General features: G+C 38.6%; 1 protein-coding gene across 6 annotated transcripts in view; it reads right to left on the reverse strand.

Moving 5' to 3' along the window:
- NELF-B (negative elongation factor B) overlaps positions 1-27,158 on the reverse strand; it is an 88,987-nt gene that overhangs the window by 4,305 nt on the left and 57,524 nt on the right. For all 6 annotated transcript variants that reach the window (XM_071690734.1, XM_071690732.1, XM_071690730.1 and 3 more), the window contains 10 exons: positions 22,579-22,699; positions 22,045-22,143; positions 21,551-21,739; positions 18,399-18,581; positions 16,465-16,721; positions 12,548-12,710; positions 10,220-10,294; positions 6,185-6,335; positions 4,585-4,766; positions 1,874-2,074 (listed from right to left, as the gene is read on the reverse strand). In XM_071690734.1, the coding sequence (XP_071546835.1) occupies positions 1,874-2,074; positions 4,585-4,766; positions 6,185-6,335; positions 10,220-10,294; positions 12,548-12,710; positions 16,465-16,721; positions 18,399-18,581; positions 21,551-21,739; positions 22,045-22,143; positions 22,579-22,683 (1,605 nt within the window). In that variant the 5' untranslated portion in view covers positions 22,684-22,699. The remainder of the gene's footprint in view (positions 1-1,873; positions 2,075-4,584; positions 4,767-6,184; positions 6,336-10,219; positions 10,295-12,547; positions 12,711-16,464; positions 16,722-18,398; positions 18,582-21,550; positions 21,740-22,044; positions 22,144-22,578; positions 22,700-27,158) is intronic.

Below are 27,158 nucleotides of genomic sequence, written 5' to 3' on the forward strand. Positions count from 1 at the left end.
CTAAGTATTTCTCACATACATTCTTCAAAGCAAACAAATGATCCACACATCCTCTACCACTTCTGAAACCACACTGCTCTTCCCCAATCTGATGCTCTGTACATGCCTTCACCCTCTCAATCAATACCCTTCCATATAATTTACCAGGAATACTCAACAAACTTATACCTCTGTAATTTGAGCACTCACTCTTATCCCCTTTGCCTTTGTACAATGGCACTAAGCACACATTCCACCAATCCTCAGGCACCTCACCATGAGTCATACATACATTAAATAACCTTACCAACCAGTCAATAATACAGTCACCCCCTTTTTTAATAAATTCCACTGCAATACCATCCAAACCTGCTGCCTTGCCGGCTTTCATCTTCCGCAAAGCTTTTACTACCTCTTCTCTGTTTACCAAATCATTTTCCCTAACCCTCTCACTTTGCACACCACCTCGACCAAAACACCCTATATCTGCCACTCTATCATCAAACACATTCAACAAACCTTCAAAATACTCACTCCATCTCCTTCTCACATCACCACTACTTGTTATCACCTCCCCATTTGCGCCGTTCACTGAAGTTCCCATTTGCTCCCTTGTCTTACGCACTTTATTTACCTCCTTCCACAACATCTTTTTATTCTCCCTAAAATTTAATGATACTCTCTCACCCCAACTCTCATTTGCCCTCTTTTTCACCTCTTGCACCTTTCTCTTGACCTCCTGTCTCTTTCTTTTATACATCTCCCACTCAATTTCATTTTTTCCCTGCAAAAATCGTCCAAATGCCTCTCTCTTCTCTTTCACTAATAATCTTACTTCTTCATCCCACCACTCACTACCCTTTCTAATCAATCCACCTCCCACTCTTCTCATGCCACAAGCATCTTTTGCACAATCCATCACTGATTCCCTAAATACATCCCATTCCTCCACCACTCCCCTTACTTCCATTGTTCTCACCTTTTTCCATTCTGTACTCAGTCTCTCCTGGTACTTCCTCACACAAGTCTCCTTCCCAAGCTCACTTACTCTCACCACCCTCTTCACCCCAAGATTCACTCTTCTTTTCTGAAAACCCATACAAACCCATGAATTATGTACATGTGTATATATGTATATGTCTGTTTGTGTATATATATGTATATGTTGAGATGTATAGGTATGTATATTTGCATGTGTGGACGTGTATGTACATGTTTATGTGGATGGGTTGGACCATTCTTTCGTCTGTTTCCTTGCGCTACCTCGCTAACGCAGGAGACAGTGACAAAGTAATATAAAATAATAAATATTAAGAGTTGGCCAGACACAAGGACTATGTAACCTCTGGGCAAAGAAATCAGTAATTTCCTGTAGACATGTAAATTATCAAGCAGAAAATGAAAAGCACTTTTTCAAATCGGTTAACAAATGTACAAAATTATGCATCCTGGAAATCAAACTACATAATGGCAAAAGCTGAATGAAATATCTCATGAATGAATGTTTTCTAACCTTTGACTTAAGTCTAATACAGTTAAACTACGGAAACTAGGCTGAACTAGCTTTTCAATTGGCCATTATTTGGCACCTATACACTATCCTGACATACATCTTACGTATGGCCTAACAGGCAAAACACACTGCTGAAGACATGCTAACATGAAAGATGCATGACTAAAAATTGACAGCACTCTTGCTCCTTCTTTTCTCTAATAAACAATGAGAAGTGATGAATAACAAGAAGTTGCTAGCAAAAATATGTGATGAGAGAGATGAGAAAAAATTACTGATGGGCAGCCTAAAGTTAAGGAAGACACACTGATGGATAAGAAAAAAGTATTTGGTTGGCTACACCATGAAAACTAAAGGAAAATTAGAAGCATGTCACCCTACCTGATGTGGTCCAGGTTGAAGGGCTTTCTGAAGTGAGTCTAGACGTGCAGGTGGAAGTTTAGGATGAATGTACCAGACCAGTTTTATTACGTGGCGCATTACATTTTCACGGCTGATGTTTGTGAAAAAGAATTCATCAAAAACCACGGTACAAAAATCCTCAGTCTGGAAGTCATCTGCCATGGGAATCAAAGCTGCTACCTAGGAAAAAAAGAAGACTTTCTGCACTTAATGTGAACATTTAAAGGGAAAATTGTGCCCTTAAACTGCCATAAGAATCAGCAAAACATTACACATTGATTACTTCCATTCTCGTAACTTTTTAATAAAATCCTCAAGATTCATTTCACCTTTAACTTGCATCTGTGTAATGAAATTGCTCACCGCAGTGAAAAAAAATCCCTTATTCAATATTTCTTCATCATATGTTGTTGAAAATCATACTCAAAAGTAGTACAATTTCCTTTATATTGAGCCTTGCTTAGAGAACTGATGCTCCTTATTTGTGTACATATACTATTAGTATAAACATTTTTCAGGTATGATTTCATTCTATACATACCTAAACATCTGGCAGAAACTGTTATTCTTATCTGATTTTAAATATCCCAAATATAACACCATATTTTTTTCATATAGAGTTGGCAGGCAGCCAGCCACTTTACTATCTATCTATACCTCTGAGGCATGTTCCCTCTGGGAACTCCCATTAGGGGGTGGCCACGGCAAAAGAATCTCCACTTATCCCTGTGTTTACATTCCTCCCTCGCATACACCATTCCACACATTCTTCCTCCGTTTCTCCCCTTCAGTATTCCTACACTCTATTTGCCCTTGTCACAGGTGGTCTTCCACTCACACTAATCCCACCCTTTAACTGTACTATCATACACTCTCCTTGTAAAAATCCCAGTCTTACATTTTTCCACATACCCAAACCACCTCAAAGTATTACATTTCACTGATTCTACCACTCCACAATTCATTCCCTTTGCATTCCTTGCTATACCATTTCTCTCATACACCCTTTCATTTCTTTCTTCATTCCATCCAGTCAAACAACACGCTCTTCTGAAATAGCTCATTTCCACAGCCTGGATTCTTGACCTCTGTGCCTCATTCCACGTCCATGTTTTGGCTGCATAAATCAGGTTAAGGAGGACTATGCTGTCCCTTAATCCTCACTTCACTTCCATATCCCTCCTTCCATATCACCACACTTACCCAAAACAGCTCCCAGAAATTTAAATTCCTTCACTCTTCCCCTACCCCATATCCACAGTACAATTTAGTACACTTTCTTCTTTCACACTACATGGTTTTACAAAATCTATACTTTTTCAATTTCCTTTCAAACATTATTTTACTTTTACTTACAATTACCTTCAATCTCCGCTTACACACATCATAAAACACACAAACTTCTGCAACTCCTCTTCATTCTCAGCAAACAATACAGTATCATCCACACACAGACTTGCCATTAGCCACCATATCTCTGCCACAGTCCATCTCAGCACCCCTTTTCCTAGTTTTGCTTTCATCTCTCTTATCACTCCATCCATATTCATATTAAAAAGCCATGGTGACATCACATAGCCCTGCATCACATGTACCCCGAGACTATTGCTCAGCTCTCCATCCACTCTTCCACACGCATTTGCTCCTCTATAGATGGCTTTTACACCATCCAACAGGTTTCCCCCCTTTACCATATAACCTTAAAACATCCCACAAAACATTCCACCTGTCATATGCTTTCTCCATATCCGTAAAAGCTGCATACAACTTTATACCTTTCGCAAAATACTTTTCCATGCTCATCTTTACCAAAAAAATCTGATCCACACATCCTCTACCTTTCCAAAAAACCCCTTGCTCTTCACTTATTTTGCATTAAGTCACTCTCATCACTCTGGCAATTAATATTCTTGCATACACTTTTCCTGGTATACTTAACAGACTTATTCCCCTATAAATGCTACATGCATCCTTTGCACCTTTTCCATTGAATAAAGGAACGTTAATAGCTTTCACCCAATCCTCAAGCACAACCTTCTGTTTCCATGCTAAATTACATATAAGATGCATCCACTCCACCACACCCTCCTCCATGCTCCAGCATTTCAGCCATAATCCCATCCAATCCAGGTGCCTTTCCTCCCTTCAGCCTCATTATTGCCTTTCTTACCTCCCTTTTTGCTATAGGACCTTGTACTTGTATCCTCTTCCTTCCAACCTCCATACCCATATAACAACTGCTGCCTCCCCCTCTCCCACATTCATCAATTCAAAATACTCTTTCTATCTTCCTTTCACTTCATCCTTTTAATTCAGCAACTCCCCTTCCTTACTTCTCGCATCAACATTTCCACTCTTACATCTGCCTCTTTCCTTTTTCACCTCCTTCCGCTATAGTTTCATATTATCCCAAAGTGTTTACTTAACTTTCTTCCAAAATCTTCGTCTAGTTCTTGCTTTTCTTTCCTCTATCAGCAACATTCGCTTGCATATTTTGTATTCTTCCCTCCTCCTTTGCTGAACTTCCACTGGTACATTCCTACTGAGCAATCTACCTTATGTCTTTTTATTGCCTTCCACAGCATTTCTAATCTCCTCTGTCCATCCACTGCTCTTTTTCTTCCTTATCACCCTGTATCCAAATACTGACTCTACAATAACTTAAACATATGAAGAGAGAAAATACTAACCAAAGAGTGAAGGAAAGTGTCCTGGAAAGCTCTATCTTGGTGACAGGTAGCAAGAGTTCCCAGCACACGCATGAGAGCTGTTTTGTCTTTACGGGTAGCACAATGCAGCGTATAGTACATGGCCAATATGCAAGCAACACTGCTCTCTTGGAGATAAGCTTGATAAGCATCTGGCGGAGGACCTGCATGCAAAAAGTGCAAGTATGAGTTATCTAATAAAAGGTGTTACCATACTCCACCTGCTTGTGTAGCCTTGTTGAGGAACTTCTCGTTCCCACGAATTCATAATTTCCCTTTCCAGTAGAGCCTCGAAGCTGCAGGTGCCCCACGAAAAAGGTACCAGGGTTATATATAAAAATAATATGTGAGCAACATGAAATACTATAGAAAATACTATGATATAGATAAAAAATGATACAAAATTGATAATTCATGATAAATAGAAGCATTCTCAACTTAAACAAAGGAAACATGTTAGTACTACACAAGAGAGATAGCCGGTTATAAAATAGAGAACAAGGTTTACAGAGATAAACCATAAACAGTGTGATGTGCTCAGGAGTGCAAATGTATAATGATCTGGAACTCTTACTCACAAAATTACAGTTTGAAATCAATATCTTCCCCATATATAGGGTAATGAAGGTTTTTGAAAGAACTTTGCAATGCCATACAGAATAAACAGAAGCTGATGGGCACGGTTGGGATGGGTGGAGAACTACAGGAAGAGATTAGAGCAGTTTCTGGACTAGATTTGCATGACATCCTCCATGTCCAGGGTCTCCAGTCACCATGACTCCCTGTTATCCCTACATGGAAATTTAAACAGTAGTTTATCAAAGCTGCTATAGTGGTCATACTGTGGGCCACATGTTTACCTATAGGGTAAACAATAACAGTAATTTATCAAAGTTGCCACAGTGGCCATATTGTGGGCCACATATTTACCAATAGCAGTCAAACTATGATCATGTGACATTAGAAATGTTGGGATGTACTCTAAGTTTACCAAAGATTTATTAAATGAACAGAACTTATCAAAATTTGACATTTAATGCTTACTTATACCGAAACTACATGTAAATACATGCACTTCATGAAACTGATGACTGATCAAGTAGGGTTTTTCATTAACCTTATGTCCTCAGAAACTGCTGAAGTGTACTGGTATTGCTACAAAGTACTAGGGTACCATGAAAGCTAAAATTTTAGTGTTCTGGGATACTAGTTATTCCACACACCTCTAGTTAGTGACTTGTCAAGAGTGTATAATATATAAGAGGAGCAGATTCCCTCTTGTCACAGTTCCTGTAAAGTAAAATAAAGTTAAAGAAAATAAGCAGACAGGAGGATGTGTGATGCTTTGGAGAATGAAGAAAAAATGAATTAGGCAAAGCAGTCAGTGCATAGTGAGAAGATGCACCAAAATAAAAGTTATACTATTTTGAGGTTCAGCAGCTTCCTTAACCTACATAGATTTGCATTCCTGCTCACATCTAAACACCTAATATCCTTAAAAGCAATATGCTGGTGATGATGAAATGAACACATTTTTTTTAACAAAGCTTGAGGGACATGTTAAAATAACATCAATACTTGCCTGAATGTTCGATAATGGTGATAGCAGATTCTCTTTCATCTAGAGGAAGTTTTGCATTAAATCTTCTCACATCATCATCCACCATTAGAGACACTAGAGCTGGCAAAAACTTTGTGACAATTTGTGGATCCAACTTAGGTTCACGGAACAACTATCAAATGAAGATACAAAATAGTGTGAATGATAAACACAAATAGGAATTTATTAACAAATTACACAAATGTTAAAAAAGCAGTAAAGGACAAACTACTGAGGTCAGACACCTCATGTAGATCCTTGTCAGAATATATCCAGAGTCAATCAGTGGTCAATATATGATAACTTATACCTACATCCTATCTTGCATACATTTATATATTTTTTCATATTTGTTAATTGTTTCTTACTTTAATGATGTAGTGCCAAGAACAAAGAAAATAATGGCCACAATTGCTAACATTCACTCTCTAGATGTTATGTATAATGCACTGAAATCAAAATCCACCACAGATAAGTGCTGTGGTTTCTCCCCCACCACTGAATATGCCCTGGTTCAGCCTACTGACAGCATGTTGCCCCTGTATACCACATCACTCCAATTTGCTTTATTCCATGCATACCTCTCAACTTCCTGTATGCTCAGGTCCCAACATCTCAAAGCTTGTTTCACTCTATCCTTTTATCTTATAAATCTTCCCCTCCCTCATATTTCCTCCACTTCCGCCATGCGAATGCTCTTTGTCAGTAGTTCTTCACATTCATAAGTCCAACATTTCATCACAACCTGGTCAGCTCTCCTAATCAGACTGCTCATTATTTCATCTCATTCATCTGTCATTCCTCCTCACACCACACATCATCCTTAGGTATTTCATTTCCAACACATCCTCCCTCTTCCATCCTTTAGCATCTCAGGTCAAAGACTTGCATCCATACAGCACTGTTGGGACTACAATACTTTCAAACATATCCATCTTTGCTCTAAAAGAATATAACTACTCCTTCCACACACTCAATGCATTCATGACTTTTGTCCCCTTCTCACCCTGTAACTTTAAATGCCATGGTTTCATCTAATACCATGTCCACTTCCAGGTACCTAAAGCACTCCACTTCCTCCAGGTTCTCCCCATTCAAACTCACACTCAATCCATCCTGTCTTGCCACCTCATTACCTTACTTTTATTCACATTACCTTTTGACTTCCTTCTTTCAAACACTCCCAAACTTACACACCCAACTTCACTGGTCTCTTTCTTGGGTTTGTCACCAGTGATATATCATCTGCAGATAGCATCATCTGACCCTCCTCCTTAGCCCTTCTCTCTAAAGCCAACACATTTACTTACCTAATAACCCTGTCCCTGAACAAATTATATGGCAATGGCAGCAACACACCCATATTCACACTTACCTTGCTCACCTCCTTGTCCCTGAACAAATCATATGGCCATGACAGCATCATACACCCATTTTCACCTAGCATTACTCATCTTTGTCCCTTCCTACAGACACACATGGTTCACTCTGCCAATGTACACTACACACTGAATCTTAGGACTTTCCTCTCACATCATATATTCATAGCACCCTCCATATGGCATCTCCATCAACTCTATCATACACCTTTTGGGCCAAATGTGCCACATACATATCCCTTTCTTTCTCCATGTACTTGCACAAATTTTTCTAAACAAACACCAGGTTCACATATATTTTACCTCACTACTCCTCCCCAGTCTGATGCTCTGTGCATACCATCACCCTTATAATCACCACTCTCCCATATACCTATATCTATAAATATCTCTAATACCCATTTCCTCTGGGAACTCCCTTGGAGATAGCCATGACAAACGAGTCTCCATAACTCGTGAACTCCAGAGCTGCTCCTTAGCTTTCAGTGCCCCATTTTAACAGGCCACTGGCAGAGGGTAACTCTAGCACAGTGTTTCCAGAGGCTCCAACCTATTGTTCCTACTGACTAATTCTAAAAGTGCCTACCTCATGTTCCAACCTGCTAATACCTATTGCTCCTGTCTAATATTCTTATCGACTACTTCTACCTAATGCTCCTTCCTAATATTGCTACCTACTACTTCTATCTATTGCTCCTATCAATTTGCCAAAATACAGGGCCAGTGCATTCTACTCAATGCAGGAAATTACAGTCACGAAGAATGAGTGAGTTAAATGCCGTCAAGTGTTATGTGTGACAAGTAGAGATTGTATGCTTGTGGACAATGCCAGCAGTCCATGTGTAGGCGAGGCAGAGAGAAAAGATAGCTAACTGGGTCAGAGCCAGAAAATCTAGGTTCATTTCTTCAAATATATCACCTCTCTCCTTTCTCATCCTTGTTCCATGCATGCATTCAAACATCCTATCCCCAGCCTAAGTGGAGAAAAATAGATATTCCAGCTGAGTAAATGTGAATAAGAGCAAGGGTATTAGGTTTAGTAGAGTGGAGGGACATGCTAATTGGGATGTAAGTTGGAATGGAGAAAAACTGGAGGAAGTGAAGCGTTTTAGATATCGGGGAGTGGACTTAGCAGCGAATGGAACCATAGCAGTGGAAGAGAGTCACAGGGTGGGGAGGGTTCTGGGAGCGATGAAGGATGTGAAGAGGGAGAGAATGTTATCTTGGAGAGCAAAAATGATTATGTTTGAAGGAATAGTAGTTTCAACAATGTTATATGGTTGCAAAGCATGGGCTAAGGATAGGGTTGTACAGAGGAGGGTGGATGTGATGGAAATGAAATGTTTGAGGACGATATGTGGTGCGAGATGGTTTGATTGAGTAAGTAATGAAAGGGTAAGAGATGTGTGGAAATAAAAAGAGTGTGGTTGAGAGAGCAGAAGAGGGTGTGTTGAAATGGTTTGAACATATGGAGAGAATGAGTGAAGAAAGATTGACAAAGAGGATACATGTGTCAGAGATGGAAGGAACAAGAAGTGGGAGACCAAACTGGAGGTGGATGGATGGAGTGAAAAAGATTTTGAGTGATCAGGGCCTGAACATACAAGAGGGTGAGAGGTGTGCAAGGAATAGAGTGAATTGGAACAATGTGGTATACCAGGGTCAATATGCTGTCAATGGACTGAACCAGGGCTTGTTGAACATCTAGGGTAAACCATGGAAAGGTCTGTAGAGTCTGAATGTGGACAGGGAGCTGTGGTTTTGGTGCATTACACATGACAGCTAGAGACTGAGTGAATAGAGGCTTTTTTTTGTCTTGTTTTCCTGGCATTACCACACTGAAGCAGGAGGTGATGATGCTGTTTCCTGTGGGGTGGGGAAGCATCAGGAATGCATGAAGGCAAGCAAGTATGAATACATACATGTGTTTATATGTATATGTCTGTGCATGTGTATATATATGTATGTATATGTGTATATGTTGATATGTATATGTGCTTGTATGGACATTCATGTATATATATGTGTATACGAGTGGATGGACTATTCTTTGTTTCCTGGCCCGACCTCACTGATGCAGGAAATGGTGATCATGTATAATAAAAATAATAATAATAATAATAATAATAATAATAATAAATAAAATATAATTTCTAATCATAAGAGAAAAACGAATATCCTTGCATCAAAGACAAATACTATAAGGCCTAAATACATTATTGTATGAGCACATAAAGGCCAATCATCAGCCTAATTCATATCATTAGCCAGCATAAATAGCCTGCATCATTACACTGAGCACTTCTTTTTTTCTTTTTTCAATTCATCAAACATTTTATTACTTTTTGGAGTGTACACTACCTAGGAACAAATAAGAAATCTCTTCTTGTGTATAGTCAGTACTCATGGTATCTAGCTATTCAATTTGTCAAAAGCTACTTAAGTTCACCACTAATCACCATACCAGGTACCAGATAAATGTGACAATGAAAACATGCATGACAAAATTTGTAGTAGTTTATCAAATGTTGAAAAGTCTTAAAACTAAATACTAAAAAGCTATTTAAAAAATTTTTCACATTATTTGTTGCCCTAAGTTCTTAACATCCCTCTTCACCAACATCAAAAACTGTCCTACCTGACTCTCGATCATATCCCAGCTGTGCAGTCCTAATGCCAACATCCTCAACATCAATACCAAGACAGGATTCTCCTGAAAATGATCAATAACATCAATACCAAGACAGGATTCTCCTGAAAATGATCAATGTCTAGATTACCAACTGTGATACAACTGAAACCAATACTTTTATGACAATTGATATGATTTCTTATCTTCTGATACAAAAGAAATTGAAGTAAATGAATGCTTTAGAATAGTTATTCCAACCTTCTACCTTTAATCTGGTCTCCTGCTTCTTGTTCCCTCCACCTCTGACACATATATATCCTCTTTGTCAACCTTTCCTCATTCATTCTCTCTATATGTCCAAACCATTTTTAACGCACCCTTTTCTGCTCTCTCAACCATACTTTATTACCACACATCTCTTTCCACACATTCTTTATCACTCCCAGAACCTTAACCCCCTCCCCTACCCAATGACTCAATTTTGCTTCCATATTTTAATTGGCTGCCAAGTCCATTCCCAGATATCTAAAACACTTCACTTCCTCCAATTTTTCTTTATTCAAACTTACATCCCAACTAACCTGGCCCTCAAACCTGCTGAACCTAATAACCTTTCTTTTATTCACATTTACTCTCAACTATCTCCTTTCACACACTTTTCCAAATTCAGTCACCAACTTCTGCAGTTTCTCACTCGAATTAGCCACCAGTACTGTATCATTGGTGAACAACAACTGACTCACTTACCAGGCCCTCTCATCCCCAATGGACTGCATAGATGCCCCTCTTCCAAAACTCTTGCAACATTACACAACCCTGCCACAGACCAACCTTCACTGGGAACCATTCACTCTCCTCTCTTCCTACTTGTACACATGCCTTACACCCTTCATAGAAACTTCTCACTGCTTCTAGGAGCTTACCTCCTACACCATACATTCTTAAGACCTTCCACAAAGCATCTCCATCAACCAAATCATATGCTTTCTCTAGATCTATAAATGCCAAATACAAATATATCTGTTTTCCAAATTATTTCTCTACCTTCACATGTCTTTCCCAATAACTATGACCTGGCCCATTTCAAAAGACAGGTTTTTTGCTTCCTCCAAAATTAGTAAATATCTTCCCTTGTCTTTTCTTTTTCCATTTCATAATTCTCTCTATATGTCAATTATGGACCAGCCTTGGCATGGACTTTTGTCCATGACTGGAGTCAAAAAAAAGAAAAAATCTTAATACTGTGAAGTAAAAGGAACACTTGTGTTGCTTGTATCAGAGCATAGATACCAAGAGTGAAATATGAAAGGGCAGAAATACTGTATTATGTTCCATGGTTAAATGGGTTTCTTTCTGTCTTCAAGTTATGAGACAGCTTTGATACTAGGAGTGAAATAATAATGGGTGGAAATATTCTTTAGAAAAACTCAAAAACATTTGTATTACATGTTACTTTTGTCTTCAAGTTATGAGACAAGTTATGTCATTCAATTCTTTTCATGTTTAGAAACAATGATAAATTGTTTCATAGCCAAAGGTAGACGAGTCTTGAAGTTAAATTCTACAGGTTAAGTTCCAAGCTAATCCATTTTTTGATAGTAAAAAATCAAATAAAGCTCAACGGTTAGAGGTGGATATTTTCCAACAATGAACCAGATCAAGCTCCACATAAAAAATTTTTCCAAGTAGCACTGAAATAATAGACAAGTCATGGGTCTTATACCAATCACTTCTTTAGATGCTGGGAAACAACCACATTATATTAAGTTTTATGGTTAAAGTTATTCTATTTAAGTTATGTAGCATGCTAAGTTCCAGGATGAGCTATTCAGAAATGGCATAAAATCTGACCTAGAATAAAATTTCATTCGGTTCTTTGGTGTACTGTTAGCTTTCCAGACCATGACCCATTCATGGGCCGTCCAGGGTCGAGCACACAGGTTTGCATCTTGGTTATGGCAGTTGGTCCATAGTAAACCCAGCTGTTCGTCCATCCCTAGGGGTTAGTCGATAAAATAGGTACCCGTGTTCTTCATATATTCAAAATAAATGCAAAAAGCTGTGTGTGTATTTGATTCTGTATTTTTAGTTTGAGGCCAAAGATAGACTGAAGGTTAAAGTGTAATTCCTGATGATGGACAGATGACAAACAGATGATGAATGGACATATAGACAATGGTCTGATAGATGATGGATGGACTATGATGGACAAACTGATCTGCGAGTGTTTGCTACGTTATGTAGGCCACACAAACAACAGATAAAAGAATGGTAAAGAGGCTTGAATACTGCAGTAATTCATCTAGAATTCAGCAAACCCCAGACAATACTTACCCTTGGCATGTACTCATTATTCATAAGGTGTTGTAATAGGCGAATTACAGAATTGGCCAAGAAATTGATTGCATAAGGATCACATAAAATCATTGACAGATCTCCTAAAACTTGCTCCTGACCACGTCTAATGCTGTCCAAAAATCCCTGAAGCTCCCGGGACCTGAAAAATGCCAAAAGGTTGAGAAGTGCAACATGAAAGTAAAACAAAACATTTGTTCAAAAAATTAAGGAAATACAAATGTAGTGTGTCCTCATTATTATTATTTCTACCATTACAACCCCATTTTGCTGCAAAACATTTTTCTCTCTTCACAATGGAACAATTTGAGACATGAACTGTCTTCAAATGTAAATACAGATACAAAAAACATTCTAAGTCTTTGGCATGGCTTCCTTGTCTTGAACTAAGTTACCATTTTCCATATAATCAATGGACCAATTAACTATCTTGCTTCTAACTTAACCATAAAACTCCTTAGGATTTCCCTTCTTTTACTATTATCAGCAATATATGTAGCAATGTCATTTGCTTTGACATATAGTGCTACTAGTTTTTCCATTCAGATTTAAAAATAATTCATTCTGTCATATTGGTTATTCATCTCTGAGTTTCGTATGTGATATGACTACTGCCTTACACGTGTAACTGGCACTTATGTAATCATTCCACCATTTCAGCTTCGTTTAGGAAAAAAAATGATCTAATACACACCGAGACATATAATCCCTCCATTACTTTGAAAGTTTTATGGAAGATTTCCTAAACTATGTCCATATCATTCCCATTAATGGTATATTCCCAAATTTGCCTATCAAAAGCAAAAGCTCTAACTCCCTTGCTAGGCAGTCTAGTATCTTTATCTAAAACCTTTTTGGTATGTTTCATGATATTACTCCAGAATCTATGATTCTGTATTTTCCCGTTTGATTCCTGAAATGGGAAAATATAGAATCAAATTCTGGAGAAATATCATGAAACATACCAAAAAGGTTTCAGGTAAAGATACAAGACTGCCTAACAAGGGAGTTACAGCTATTTAATGCACTACCTGGTGATTTAAAAAATTTACACAGTGATTAAGAAAACTTTCAGCAGATCAGACTTATCGCTGAAGCCAATATAAGATAATCCTAAAATAAAACATAATTCAAACAGCAACAGACTGTTTGGTCCTTTTGAGGCTGTTTGTGATAGAGGAAGAGATCTGAAATTGAGATCAGTGTGGTAAGAATAAAAAGACACAGATAGTTATGCCAAAGGAGTGACTGCCAAAAAAATTGCAATAAAAAACAGAGAGGAAAGTCAAACAAAGATAGGAAAAGGAGAGGCAGTCAAGAAAAATGCTGTACTTTAACTAACCCAACTAACATGGCAAACTTTCACTGCAGGTACTCCTTTTGCTTGACACACATAATATCTCATTCACTCTTTTTTTCAATCATCCTTTCCATATTTCAGAATCATTTCAGCACACCTTGGCTGGTCCTCTCATTCATACTGTATTTACCTTCCCACCTCTTTTTGATGCTCAATTTCATAAAACAGAATTACTGTATTTACTCTGTTTCTTCCCACTACAGCACTTGAAGAATCTTTCACACACAGCATATCTTCTTCCTCATTTCTGCCTTCAGGTAAACCCATTAAACTATTCCTAAAGCTTTGGTTATGCTTTCTTTATACTGACTGCTTGGCATTGAAGAAGGCTAAGTCACCATCTCCAGCCTAATCAATAATCCCTGAGTTGGTTACTTAATATGTTTCTACAAACTATCTTCCTGTGCTTATTATTATATCATTTTTTTCCCCAATAAACTTCTTACCAATAACTGCTTCTCTTTTACCCCTTAATTTTTCCACTTAAGATTCACATCACCCTTCAAGTTAATTTTTTATACACTTCAAAACAATCACTTCATTTATTTTTATTTTTGTTTTTATTATACTTTGTCGCTGTCTCCCGCGTTTGCGAGGTGGCGCAAGGAAACAGACGAAAGAAATGGCCCAACCCCCCCCCCCATACACATGTATATACATACGTCCACACACGCAAATATACACACCTACACAGCTTTCCATGGTTTACCCCAGACGCTTCACATGCCTTGATTCAATCCACTGACAGCACGTCAACCCCGGTATACCACATCGCTCCAATTCACTCTATTCCTTGCCCTCCTTTCACCCTCCTGCATGTTCAGGCCCCGATCACACAAAATCTTTTTCGCTCCATCTTTCCACCTCCAATTTGGTCTCCCTCTTCTCCTCGTTCCCTCCACCTCCGACACATATATCCTCTTGGTCAATCTTTCCTCACTCATTCTCTCCATGTGCCCAAACCACTTCAAAACACCCTCTTCTGCTCTCTCAACCACGCTCTTTTTATTTCCACACATCTCTCTTACCCTTACGTTACTCACTCGATCAAACCACCTCACACCACACATTGTCCTCAAACATCTCATTTCCAGCACATCCATTTGGTTCAAGCACTCCTGCTCTGAGGCCATGCATACAAATGACCTGGCGTATTGCAACTGGAAAACGTCTCCATCTGACTTTCATACAATTTTCACCTATCTGAAATCACTGCAAGTATATTAACAGACACAATGTATTTCTATATCCAAAGTGCAAAAACCTCTTCTCTTCATCCACAATAAGTCTCTGGTCTATCACCAAAAGCCACTCAGCTTCTGTCATATTATGATTCTTTTCCTTTCCCACTAATATATTAGTTGTCCCTCCCATTGTCAAAGAAACTCTCTTTTAGTCTTTTTTCCCCCTCTAACTCCACCTTGGATGGTTCAAACTTTCTCTTACTCCCTAATGCTCCTTTATTTAATCCTATGCATCCTCCGTGTAATGTCTTCCCATACATTCCATAAAGCACTTCTCTATCCAGATTTAAGAAAGGCCTTTGAGTTTGTGCCTGTGTGTGCTCATTTGTTCTGCTGTTCAAAAACCAAACCTTTCCTTTTTTTTGGAAATTGCATTTGTAAAGTCTATTCCAAAGAGGATTGACTGTTCTAACCCTTCTAACCATTTTCTTATCACTACGTCTTCTATTTCTATTCTCTGAATCCCTCCTTTACTCCCATTTCCTTAAACATATCTGTTTTCTCTCTGATCATCAGTATGGCTTTTGCATGGCATGATTCATTTGGAATATCCTTTCCTATTATATAAATGTTTGGTCTGAGAGACTTAGATGAGTCATATGTTGAAGTATTTGACATATCAAGAGCTTTTGACAGAATGGCATTGGGGTCTTATCTCTAAGCTCCTCTCTTTTGGCTTTCCTTACTCATTTTTATCATGAAAGCTGATCCATCTTCAAACCTCTCTCGAATTCCCTACCTGCAGCAGTCCCTTATGGTTCTAACCTGTCTCCTGTACTCTTCCTCCTCCTTATCAGTGACTTTCTTCAACAAATAACCAGGCGCACTCTTATGCTGACAACTCAAAAATGCATTTCTCCACTTTCTTCACATCCATTCCAAGCTCTCTTGCTCAATCTGCATCTCATCTTGTCACAACTTCCACTATAAACTCAGATTTGAATAGGATTTCATAGTGGGATAGGTTAAATTCAATCAATTGTTAAATTCAAGAATTTGGAAAGCATGGAAATAAAATAAAGGACAATTAAATAAACAATCTTGAACAGGCTTTGTGGAAAACAAGTTTGTATGCCTGATCAACTACTGGTACTGCAAATGTCTCAAGAAATGTGGGAAATGCAATATTTTTCACACAGCAGCATTTTGATGGGTATCTGACACCAACTGATGAACTAACTGGTAATTATGCAGGATGTCTTTAGCCCAAATGCACTAATATATTTCCTCCTCTAGTGGACATAGCACAATATAAACTGTGATACCTAATCTATACAATAACAGTATCTTACCTTTTGGCATCAACCTTGCCCTCTCTGATACAAGCATCCAAACACCAAGTAAACTTGTGGCATGGGTCAACTGCAATAATATCATGAACTTCTTTGTCATGCAAGGCCATGAGCAGCTCTGCACGTAAAGAGCAATAATGGATAAATCGTGTTCGAAGGAATAGGGTTCGTAAGAACTGCAGAACCATATCATACAACTTCACATTCTTGCCAATCATGTGTACAAGTTTCTGTACCATCTCACCTTGACGACGGGCCTAAAAAAAGATCATTTGTAATATATGAATCACAGTCATATGCCAGTGCATTTTTCAAATACAACAGCACAGAGATTTAATGCACAGGTACACACTATATTAGAACAGAGGATTGAGCCTTAGAGGGAATATCCTCACTTGGCCCCCTTCTCTGTTCCTTCTTTTGGGAAAGTAAAAACAGAAGGGGAGGTTAGGTATTTACTTTATTAAGGGTAGGATAACTGAGAAGTATCCTCTTAAAATTCATTCTCAATCTGTAACATTATGCTTATGGGAAAAATGATTTTGATTTATGCATTTTCTAGTTATTCCTAGGTTTGTAGGAATATGTCTTGAGTGTAAATACACAACAAGCTGTATATGAAGATGAGGGAGCAAAAGGTGACTACAGAAGAAAAAAAGCACATGTCAAAACATTCACTATACACTTCCACATTAAATCTTTAACATTACTTTCTTCATTCTCTCTTTCTCATCCCATCCATTTCATATGATATAAATAACATCATCTCTAAACTTATAAAATTCATAAACTAATTTTGATTGTTCATCTCATCTATGATCATGTCCTCACTCTTATTGCTACATCAAGTAAAGGACTAGCTTATTCTATTATATACCATCTATCATAATTATCAAATGATTTCAAAGAGCTTCCAACTATCTGCCTTTTTGATTCAAGGCATCATGTTTACTTATGAGCCATTTCTTTGTCAAAGCATTTCATCTTTCCTTGTCTACTGTATTAATAATGGGGTGGATGAAATGCAAACAGCTTAACAGTTCACTTATTCTTAAGAACATCTAAAGAGTCACCTGAATAGGGATTTTACACTGACAGTACCTCAAAATTATTCTTCCTACACACTAAGCCATTACTAAGCAAGACATGTCTTGAGTCATAATTCTATCCTCAAACTTAATTTGCCTCCTGAACAAAATCAGCATTCTTTCAATTTCCATCCTCATATTCAGAAATTGCCAGCATTGTAGATCATGCATTAAATATGCCCATCAATTTCCTGATCTACCTCTATCCTCCACACCTTCAACCACATAAACACAATTTTCCTTTAGCATTCTCAACTTTGTCATACCCTTTATAGTACTCTCAGGCCTTAACAGGCTTTTATCCATGTGTCTTTAACAACTCCACATCTAATATCTTCCTTATAACTTCATTCCTGAATCTATTATTCTCTTAATTTCCAGTATACAGTGAAGATTATTCATTTCTAATACTCTACATGTACACTTCACAATCTTCAATTTCTAAACCATCATGACAATGTGTTCTACTGATCTACAATGGCTGAAAATTATGTTGAATCCTTGTGTCTCTTAACACTCTCCTTAAGGCTAACAAACAATCATCCACACAAGCAGGGTCTAGATATCTTGGGCTATAAAGGAATATTATTCAAGAGGGAGCAAGAAGCCCTTGTTCACCAGGCTCATCACTGAAAAAACTTTGTAGGTGCTTTTTGAGCCAAGTGAAACTCACCCAAAGTATCTTAAGAAACTCACCCAATGTATCTTAAAACTGGTGTTAAAAAATAAAAAAATGCATGAGTGAAACTATGCATTCGGGCCTGTGCAAAGCAAGAGCAAGGTGTCATTCCTCATATAAATTTCATACAAAACCTAGGAGCTCAACCAGCTGTTCTTCACACTTACCTTTGGTGATGGACTGAAAAACAAGTTGTTAAGATTTTCTACATTAAAAAGGGTATCTTCTTTACTTGTGATGTATCCTGTCAAGAGAGGAGACACTTCATCCCCAAACAGTGCTTGTGAATCCTTCCATATCTGACGTTTCACCTCAGTATCACAAGCCTCATATAATTCCCGGTCTCTCACCTGAAGGAAACATGTTACTATACAGTATGCAAATTGTAGTAGAAAGATATATGATACAAAATCAAATAAACACAATCTGGAAAGGGTTAGAAATGTCCAATATACCAAGACCTCAACTTATGATAAGGTTACATTCCTGAACATGTACGACAAGTCAAATCCATTGTAAATTGAATGACTGATACCCATCTATCAAGGGGTTTCATTCCTTCTCACAACCTTTCCCCTTCTGGTTGGACTATACTGTTTCCAAAAGAATGTAGTTTACCACCAATATATAGTGCCATTCTCAATCATGACAATTTAGATGATTACTAAACAATTGCTTAAAAAAAATATGATTTATTGAAACACAATGCTGTGGGACTTTGATGTTGCTGGAGTGGGAAGGAGTGGACAGTTGGTTATTTGTAGGGAGAGGGTAGGGCAAAAGGGTTATCTACGTGATCCCCTATGTCATCTGTATTCCTATGATTTGACATTCCTCCCAGACAATTTGAAAATCCTACTCTTATCATGGATACAGCAAGCAACAGCATTGCAGTAAACCCAAACAAATGTACTTTGCCAGCTGGTGGGATACAAACTGAATGGTAATTTTTAGTGAAGTCATTAACATATACATCACAATTACATATATACCTTGAATCAAGATGATATACTTCATCATCTTATCAATGACTGATAGGGTGGAGGCATATACGAGCGTTGGATTGGGAAGGGGCGGTGTGGTTTCGGAGGTGGGTGGGTGGGTGGGTGGGTGGGTGGGTGTGTGTGTGTGTGTGTGTGTGTGTGTGTGTGTGTGTTAGAGAGAGAAAGAGTGCATGTGTAGAGCAGGTGTTTGCTATGGAGAGTGTGTGAGAAGTATCTAAAAAAAAAAAAAGATTGATTTGCGTGGTGTTTGTAGATCTGAAGAAGGCATCTATTATGGTTGATGGAGATACTTTGAGAAGGTTCTCAGAATGTGTGGGGTTGAAGGTGGGCTGCTAGTGGCAGAGGTTTTTATCACGGGTGTGGGGCATGTGGCATGAGGGGAGGACAGGAGAGTGAGTAGTATGTATATATGTGTGTATACGAGTGGATGGGTCTTTCTTTGTCCGTTTCTTGGTGTTGCCTTGCTGAGGAGCAAAAGAGGGTGTACTGAAATGCTTTGGTCACATGGAGAGAATGAGTGAGGAAAGATTGACAAAGAGGATATATGTGTCAGGGGTGGAGGGAAAAAGGAGAAGTGGGAGACCAAATTGGAGGTGGAAGGATGGATTGAAAAAGATTTTGGGCAATTGGGGCCTGAACATGCAGGAGGGTGAAAGGTGTGCAAGGAATAGAGTGCATTGGAACGATGTGGTATACCGGGGTTGATGTGCTGTCAATGGATCGAACCAGGGCATGTGAAGCGTCTGGGGTAAACCATGGAAAGTTCTGTGGGGCCTGGATGTGGAAAGGGAGCTGTGGTTTCGGTGCATCATTACATGACAGCTAGAGACTGAGTGTGAACGAATGTGGCCTTTGTTGTCTTTTCCCAGCGCTACCTCGCACACATGAGGGGGGAAGGGGGTTGTTATTCCATGTGTGGCGAGGTGGCGATGGGAATAAATAAAGGCAGACAGTATGAATTATGTACATGTGTATATATGTATATGTCTGTGTATATATATGTGTACATTGAGATGTATAGGTATGTATATTCACGTGCGTGGACGTGTATGTATGTATATGTGTATGTGGGTGGGTTGGGCCATTCTTTCCTCTGTTTCCTTGCGCTACCTCGCTAACGCGGGAGACAGCAACAAAGCAAATAAATATATATATATATATATATATATATATATATATATATATATATATATATATATATATATATATATATATATATATATATTTTTTTTTTTTTTTTTTTTTTTTTTTCATACTATCCGCCATTTCCCGCGACAGCGAGGTAGCGTTAAGAACAGAGGACTGGGCCTTTGAGGAAATATCCTCACCTGGCCCTCTTCTCTGTTCCTTCTTTTGGAAAAAAAAAAACGAGAGGGGAGGATTTCCAGCCCCCCGCTCCCTTCCCTTTTAGTCGCCTTCTACGACACGCAGGGAATACGTGGGAAGTATTCTTTCTCCCCTATCCCCAGGGAAAATATATATATATATATATATATATATATATATATATATATATATATATATATATATATATATATATATATATCCCTGGGGATAGAGGAAAAAGAATATTTCACATGTATTCCCTGTGTGTCGTAGATGGCATTGAAAAGGGGAGGGAGCAGGAGGCTGAAATCCTTCCCTCCCATTTTTTAATTTTCCAAAAGGAACAGAGAAGGGGGCCAAATGAGGATATTCCCTCTAAGGATCAGTCCTCTGTTCTTAATGCTGCCTCACTAACGTGGGAAATGGCGAATATGTATGAAAAAACACATATAAACATGTGTATGTGACCAGATGTGTCTTTCTTCCTGTTTCCTGGCACTACCTTGCTACTGCAGGAAACAGCAATCAAGTATTGAAAAAAAAAAAAATTAAATAACTATCATATAAAAAAATTCTCTAGACAATAAAGATATAAAGGTGATATATGTTAGTTTTTCAAAGTTTGTGCAAGTTAAAACAGGTATTGTAAATCAATGCAATGCACTCTTGTAATTAAATTCTACAGTGTCGTATGGCTGAAAATTCACAAGTTGAAGTGTCACAACTGGAGGACCTGGGGGATGCATATCTAAAATTAGTGAGGCATCACTTCAAAACTGACTAAAGCTAATCTTATTCATCCAGGAACCTAACAACTAAAACAATAATACAGTAAATATGATGTTATCTTTTTCATCATATCTTAACAAGAGAGGAGTATTCAGGGCACTGGAAGCTGCTACATGAAAAATTAAAAGGGTGATTTATCACAGAAGGTATCAGTACAGAATCCTAATGCACATAATGATGAGAATGGAGATGAAATTTACCAATATTTTGAGATATTTATCCTCAACATGGGACATGTGCTTTAAAATGCACATGACAACAGGACGAAGAGCCTTAATCTTGATCACAGGGAAACTTTTAGTAAGCAGTTCCTTCAGCTTACGATCTCTGTCTCTGCCCTCTCGTTTTCCCAGCTCAGTAATCTGAGCAATCAACTTATCTCGGAGTTCCTGTAAAATGAGAATCTGTAATATATATCAACATCCACCTAAATTACATAATGTATTCATATTCATCTATTCTATATATAGGTTAAAAGTGGTTGTAATAGCCCCATTGCGAAGGATGAACTAGACTAGAAAACTCATTTGACTGAATGGGACCTGGTTCTAAATGACCTAGATGACTGGAACTTCACTGTATAAATCTCTAGCTATTACTAATTACATCACACCCGTCTAGAACTGCATCACTAGTCTCATGAGAATTTTAATACACAATGTCTATCCATGGTGAAAGTGATCCTTTTTCTCACCTCCATGATAGAATTATGAAAATCAAGTCGTTTTACTCCATGTAGATCCAAAAGATGCAACATAGGTCTCAGCGATGGCAGAAGGATTCCATTCTCTACCTGAAATACACATTATGAGGGAGACAAACATAATTTCACTAATGCAAACATTATGAAAGTTTGATTAACACCTGAATGCCACAACCAATACCAATAAGGTAGGAATAAGGGATGCATGTCAGAAGAGTTGTCTCATAATGGGTAGGGGGTCACTTGTGGTCTTGTAGGGCTTGTTCCTGGAACTACCACTATTCCTGAAGTATATAAATGACTTTTCAGAAGAACTGGACTCATACCTATCTAAATATGTTTGAAGATGATGCCAAGGTCATGAGGAAAGTAAAATGATGAAACTGTTAAATGCTGACAGTATGCAAAAGTTTAAAAAGTTGCATGAGACTACAGAAAGACAAAATGCTTATCAGAAAAGATGACTCAGCACTGAGCATTTTTCATATAACTTAAGAATCCTGACTGGTGAGAAATCACCCTTACCTGAAATTCTTCTATAGCCTTCAGAGGATCTGTACAATGTGTTAACGACTCCTTGAGATACACCCCTCCCGGGATGCCAATTTCTTCTAAACCAAACCCTGCCATGGCACTCCTGCTAAACCTGTCAGAATATTAGCATTGACATCAAAATACACTCAATCATGCACTATAAATGGTACAACTTAATATCGCTGTTTACATCCATTCACAGGATGAAAAATATTAAAACCTATAATTGTATCAAAAGTAATAAGAAGACTGTCAGTAAAGCAGTTCACCAGAAATAACTGGTGAATCTGCACTATCTAAACAATATATCACACATTCATCACACCAAAAAGTTATCTCTATCTATTTTGCTTTGTCGCTGTCTCCCGCGTTAGCGAGGTAGTGCAAGGAAACAGACGAAAGAATGGCCCAACCCACCCACATACACGTCCACACACGCAAATATACATACCTATACATCTCAACATATACATATATACACACACAGACATATACATATATACACAAGTACATAATTCATACTGTCTGCCTTTATTCATTCCCATTGCCACCTCGTCACACATGAAATAACAACCCCCTCATGTGTGCGAGGTAGCGCTAAAAAAGACAACAAAGGCCCCATTCATTCACACTCAGTCTCTAGCTGTCATGTAATAACGCAACGAAACCACAGCTCCCTTTCCACATCCAGGCCCCACAGAACTTTCCATGGTTTACCCCAGACGCTTCACAGGCCCTGGTTCAATCCATTGACAGCACGTCGACCCCGGTATACCACATTGTTCCAATTCACTCAATTCCTTGCATGCCTTTCACCCTCCTGCATGTTCAGGCCCCGATCACTCAAAATCTTTTTCACTCCATCTTTCCACCTCCAATTTCGTCTCCCACTTCTCGTTCCCTCCACCTCTGACACATATATCCTCTTGGTCAATCTATCCTCACTCATTCTCTCCATGTGACCAAACCATTTCAAAACACCCTCTTTTGCTCTCTCAACCACACTCTTTTTATTACCACACATCTCTCTTACCCTATTATTACTTACTCGATCAAACCACCTCACACCACACATTGTCCTCAAACATATTTCCAGCACATCCACCCTCCTGCACACAACTCTATCCATAGCCCATGCCTCGCAACCATACAACATTGTTAGAACCTCTATTCCTTCAAACATACCCATTTTTGCTTTCCGAGATAATGTTCTCGACTTCCACATATTCTTCAACCCTCCCAGAATTTTTGCCCCCTCCCCCACCCTACGATTCACTTCCGCTTCCATGGTTCCATCCGCTGCCAAATCCACTCCCAGATATCTAAAACACTTAACTTCCTCCATTTTATCTCCATTCAAACTTACCTCCCACATGACTTGTTCCTCAACCCTACTGTACCTAATAACCTTGCTCTTATCACATTTACTCTTGGCTATCTTCTTTCACACACTTTACCAAACTCAGTCACCAGCTTCTGCAGTTTCTCACATGAATCAGCCAACAGCGCTGTATCATCAGTGAACAACAACTGACTCACTTCCCAAGCTCTCTCATCCACAACAGACTGCATACCTGCCCCTCTTTCCAAAACTCTTGCATTCACCTCCCTAACAACCCCATCCATAAACAAATTAGACAACCATGGAGACATCACACACCCATGCCACAAACCTACATTCACTGAGAACCAATCACTTTCCTCTCTTCCTACACATACACATGCCTTACATCCTAAATAAAAACTTTTCACTGCTTCTAACAACTTGCCTCTCACACCATAGATTCTTAATACCTTCCACAGAGCATCTCTATCAATTCTATCATATGCCTTCTCCAGATCCATAAATGCTACATACAAATCCATTTGCTTTTCTAAGTATTTCTCACATACATTCTTCAAAGCAAACACCTGATCCACACATCCTCTACCACTTCTGAAACCACAATGCTCCTCCCCAATCTGATGGTCTGTACATGCCTTCACCCTCTCAATCAATACCCTCCCATATAATTTACCAGGAATACTCAACAAACTTATACCTCTGTAATTTGAGCACTCACCTTTGTCCCCTTTGCCTTTGTACAATGGCACTATGCAAGCATTCTGCCAATCCTTAGGCACCTCACCATGAATCATACATACATTAAATAACCTCACCAACCAGTCAACAATACAGTCACCCCCTTTTTTGATAAATTCTACTGCAATACCATCCAATCCCACTGTCTTGCCGGCTTTCATCTTCTGCAAAGCTTTTACTACCTCTTCTCTGTTTACCAAATCATTTTCCCTAACCCTCTCACTTTGCACACCAACTTGACCAAAACACCCTATATCTGCCACTCTATCATCAAACACATTCAACAAACCTTCAAAATACTCACTCCATCTCCTTCTCATATCACCACTACTTGTTATCACCTCCCCATTAGCCCCCTTCACTGAAGTTCCCATTTGTTCCCTTGTCTTACGCACTTTATTTACCTCCTTCCAAAACATTTTTATTCTCCCTAAAATTTAATGATACTCTTTCACTCCAACTCTCATTTGCCCTCTTTTTCACCTCTTGCACCTTTCTCTTGACCTCCTGCCTCTTTCTTTTATACATCTCTCACTCATTTGCATCATTTCCCTGCAAAAATTGTCCACATGCTTCTCTCTTCTCTTTCACTAATAATCTTACTTCTTCATACCACCACTCACTACCCTTTTTAATCTGCCCACCTCCCACGCTTCTCATGCCACAAGCATCTTTTGCGCAAGCCATCACTGCTTCCCTAAATACATCCCATTCCTCTCCCACTACCTTTACCTCCTTTGTTCTCACCTTTTTCCATTCTCTACTCAGTCTCTCCTGGTACTTCCTCACACAAGTCTCCTTCCCAAGCTCACTTACTCTCACCACTCTCTTCATCCCAACATTCTCTCTCGTTTTCTGAGAACCTCTACAAATTTTCACCTTTGCCTCCACAAGATAATGATCAGACATCCCTCCAGTTGCACCTCTCAGCACATTAACATCCAAAAGTCTCTCTTTCACGCGCCTATCAATTAACACGTAATCCAATAACGCTCTCTGGCCATCTCTCCTACTCACATACGTATACTTATGTTTATCTCTCTTTTTAAGCCAGGTATTCCCAATCACCAGTCCTTTTTCAGAACATAAATCTACAAGCTCTTCATTTCCATTTACAACACTGAACACCCCATGTATACCAATTATTCCCTCAACTGCCACATTACTCACCTTTGCATTCAAATCATCCATCACTATAACCCGGTCTCATGCATCAAAACCACTAACACACTCATTCAGCTGCTCCCAAAACACTTACCTCTCATGATCTTTCTTCTCATGCCCAGGTGCATATGCACCAATAATCACCCATCTCTCTCCATCAACTTTCAGTTTTACCCATATCAATCTAGAATTCATTTTCTTACACTCTATCACATACTCCCACCACTCCTGTTTCAGGAGTAGTGCTACTCCTTCCCTTGCTCTTGTCCTCTCACTAACCCCTGACTTCACTCCCAAGACATTCCCAAACCACTCTTCCCCTTTACCCTTGAGCTTCGTTTCACTCAGAGCCAAAACATCCAGGTTCTTTTCCTCAAACATACTACCTATCTCTCCTTTTTTCTCATCTTGGTTACATCCACACATTTAGACACCCCAATGTGAGCCTTCGAGGAGGATGAGCACTCCCCGCGTGACTCCTTCTGTTTTCCCTTTTAGAAAGTTGAAATACAAGGAGGGGAGGGTGTCTAGCCCCCCACTCTCGTCCCCTTTAGTCGCCTTCTACGATACAAGAGGAATGTGTGGGAAGTTTCATTACTGAATGTGACATTGACAGAACGACAATCGCCCAAAAATATATGCCTCCAAGGAGAAAGGAGAAAAGCAAGAATATGAACAACATTAATAATGATAAAATTAATCTAAGATATAAAAGTCTAAAAACAAAAAAAAAATTCAAGGAGATGCTAAACAGTCAGCCTTGATTTTGAAGGCTTTCTTTTTTAGAGTGATTATCAGCCCTCCTTCTGTGCAATTCTCCTACTAGCTGTCTGTTATAATTAGTGAGGTAGGAAAACTCACGATAAATAATGCCAATCAGACTAAACGCATGTACATGTTACAAATAAGTCCTGAAGAGCTACATACTCATAATTTGCAGAAAAATCATATCTTGTATGATGCTATGCTTAAATAACGTAAAATATGTGGTAACACATGAGTAAGGAAGGAGGATCTACATATCTGATCTACCTCACATAAATGGGAACAAAGAGGTAAATCATATCAATAACACAAGTATGTATTTAACTTTTCTACAGACACTGTAATAAAGACCTGAATATGTAAATTATCCAATTGTCTGATAAAATGTTAAAACTGTACTTGAATACAATATACAATTTTCTTATCTATTCACAAATTGTTTAAACTATACTTTGCCAAAAAGTCTATAATATAGTGTATACGCTATAACATAGCTTTTAGGAAAGTAAAACAGTGCACATATCAAAAACAACCTTCACCATGTTTCAAAAAATTCTAT

Source organism: Panulirus ornatus, chromosome 48, assembly GCF_036320965.1.
Source record: "Panulirus ornatus isolate Po-2019 chromosome 48, ASM3632096v1, whole genome shotgun sequence".
Taxonomy (NCBI): Eukaryota; Metazoa; Arthropoda; class Malacostraca; order Decapoda; family Palinuridae; genus Panulirus; species Panulirus ornatus.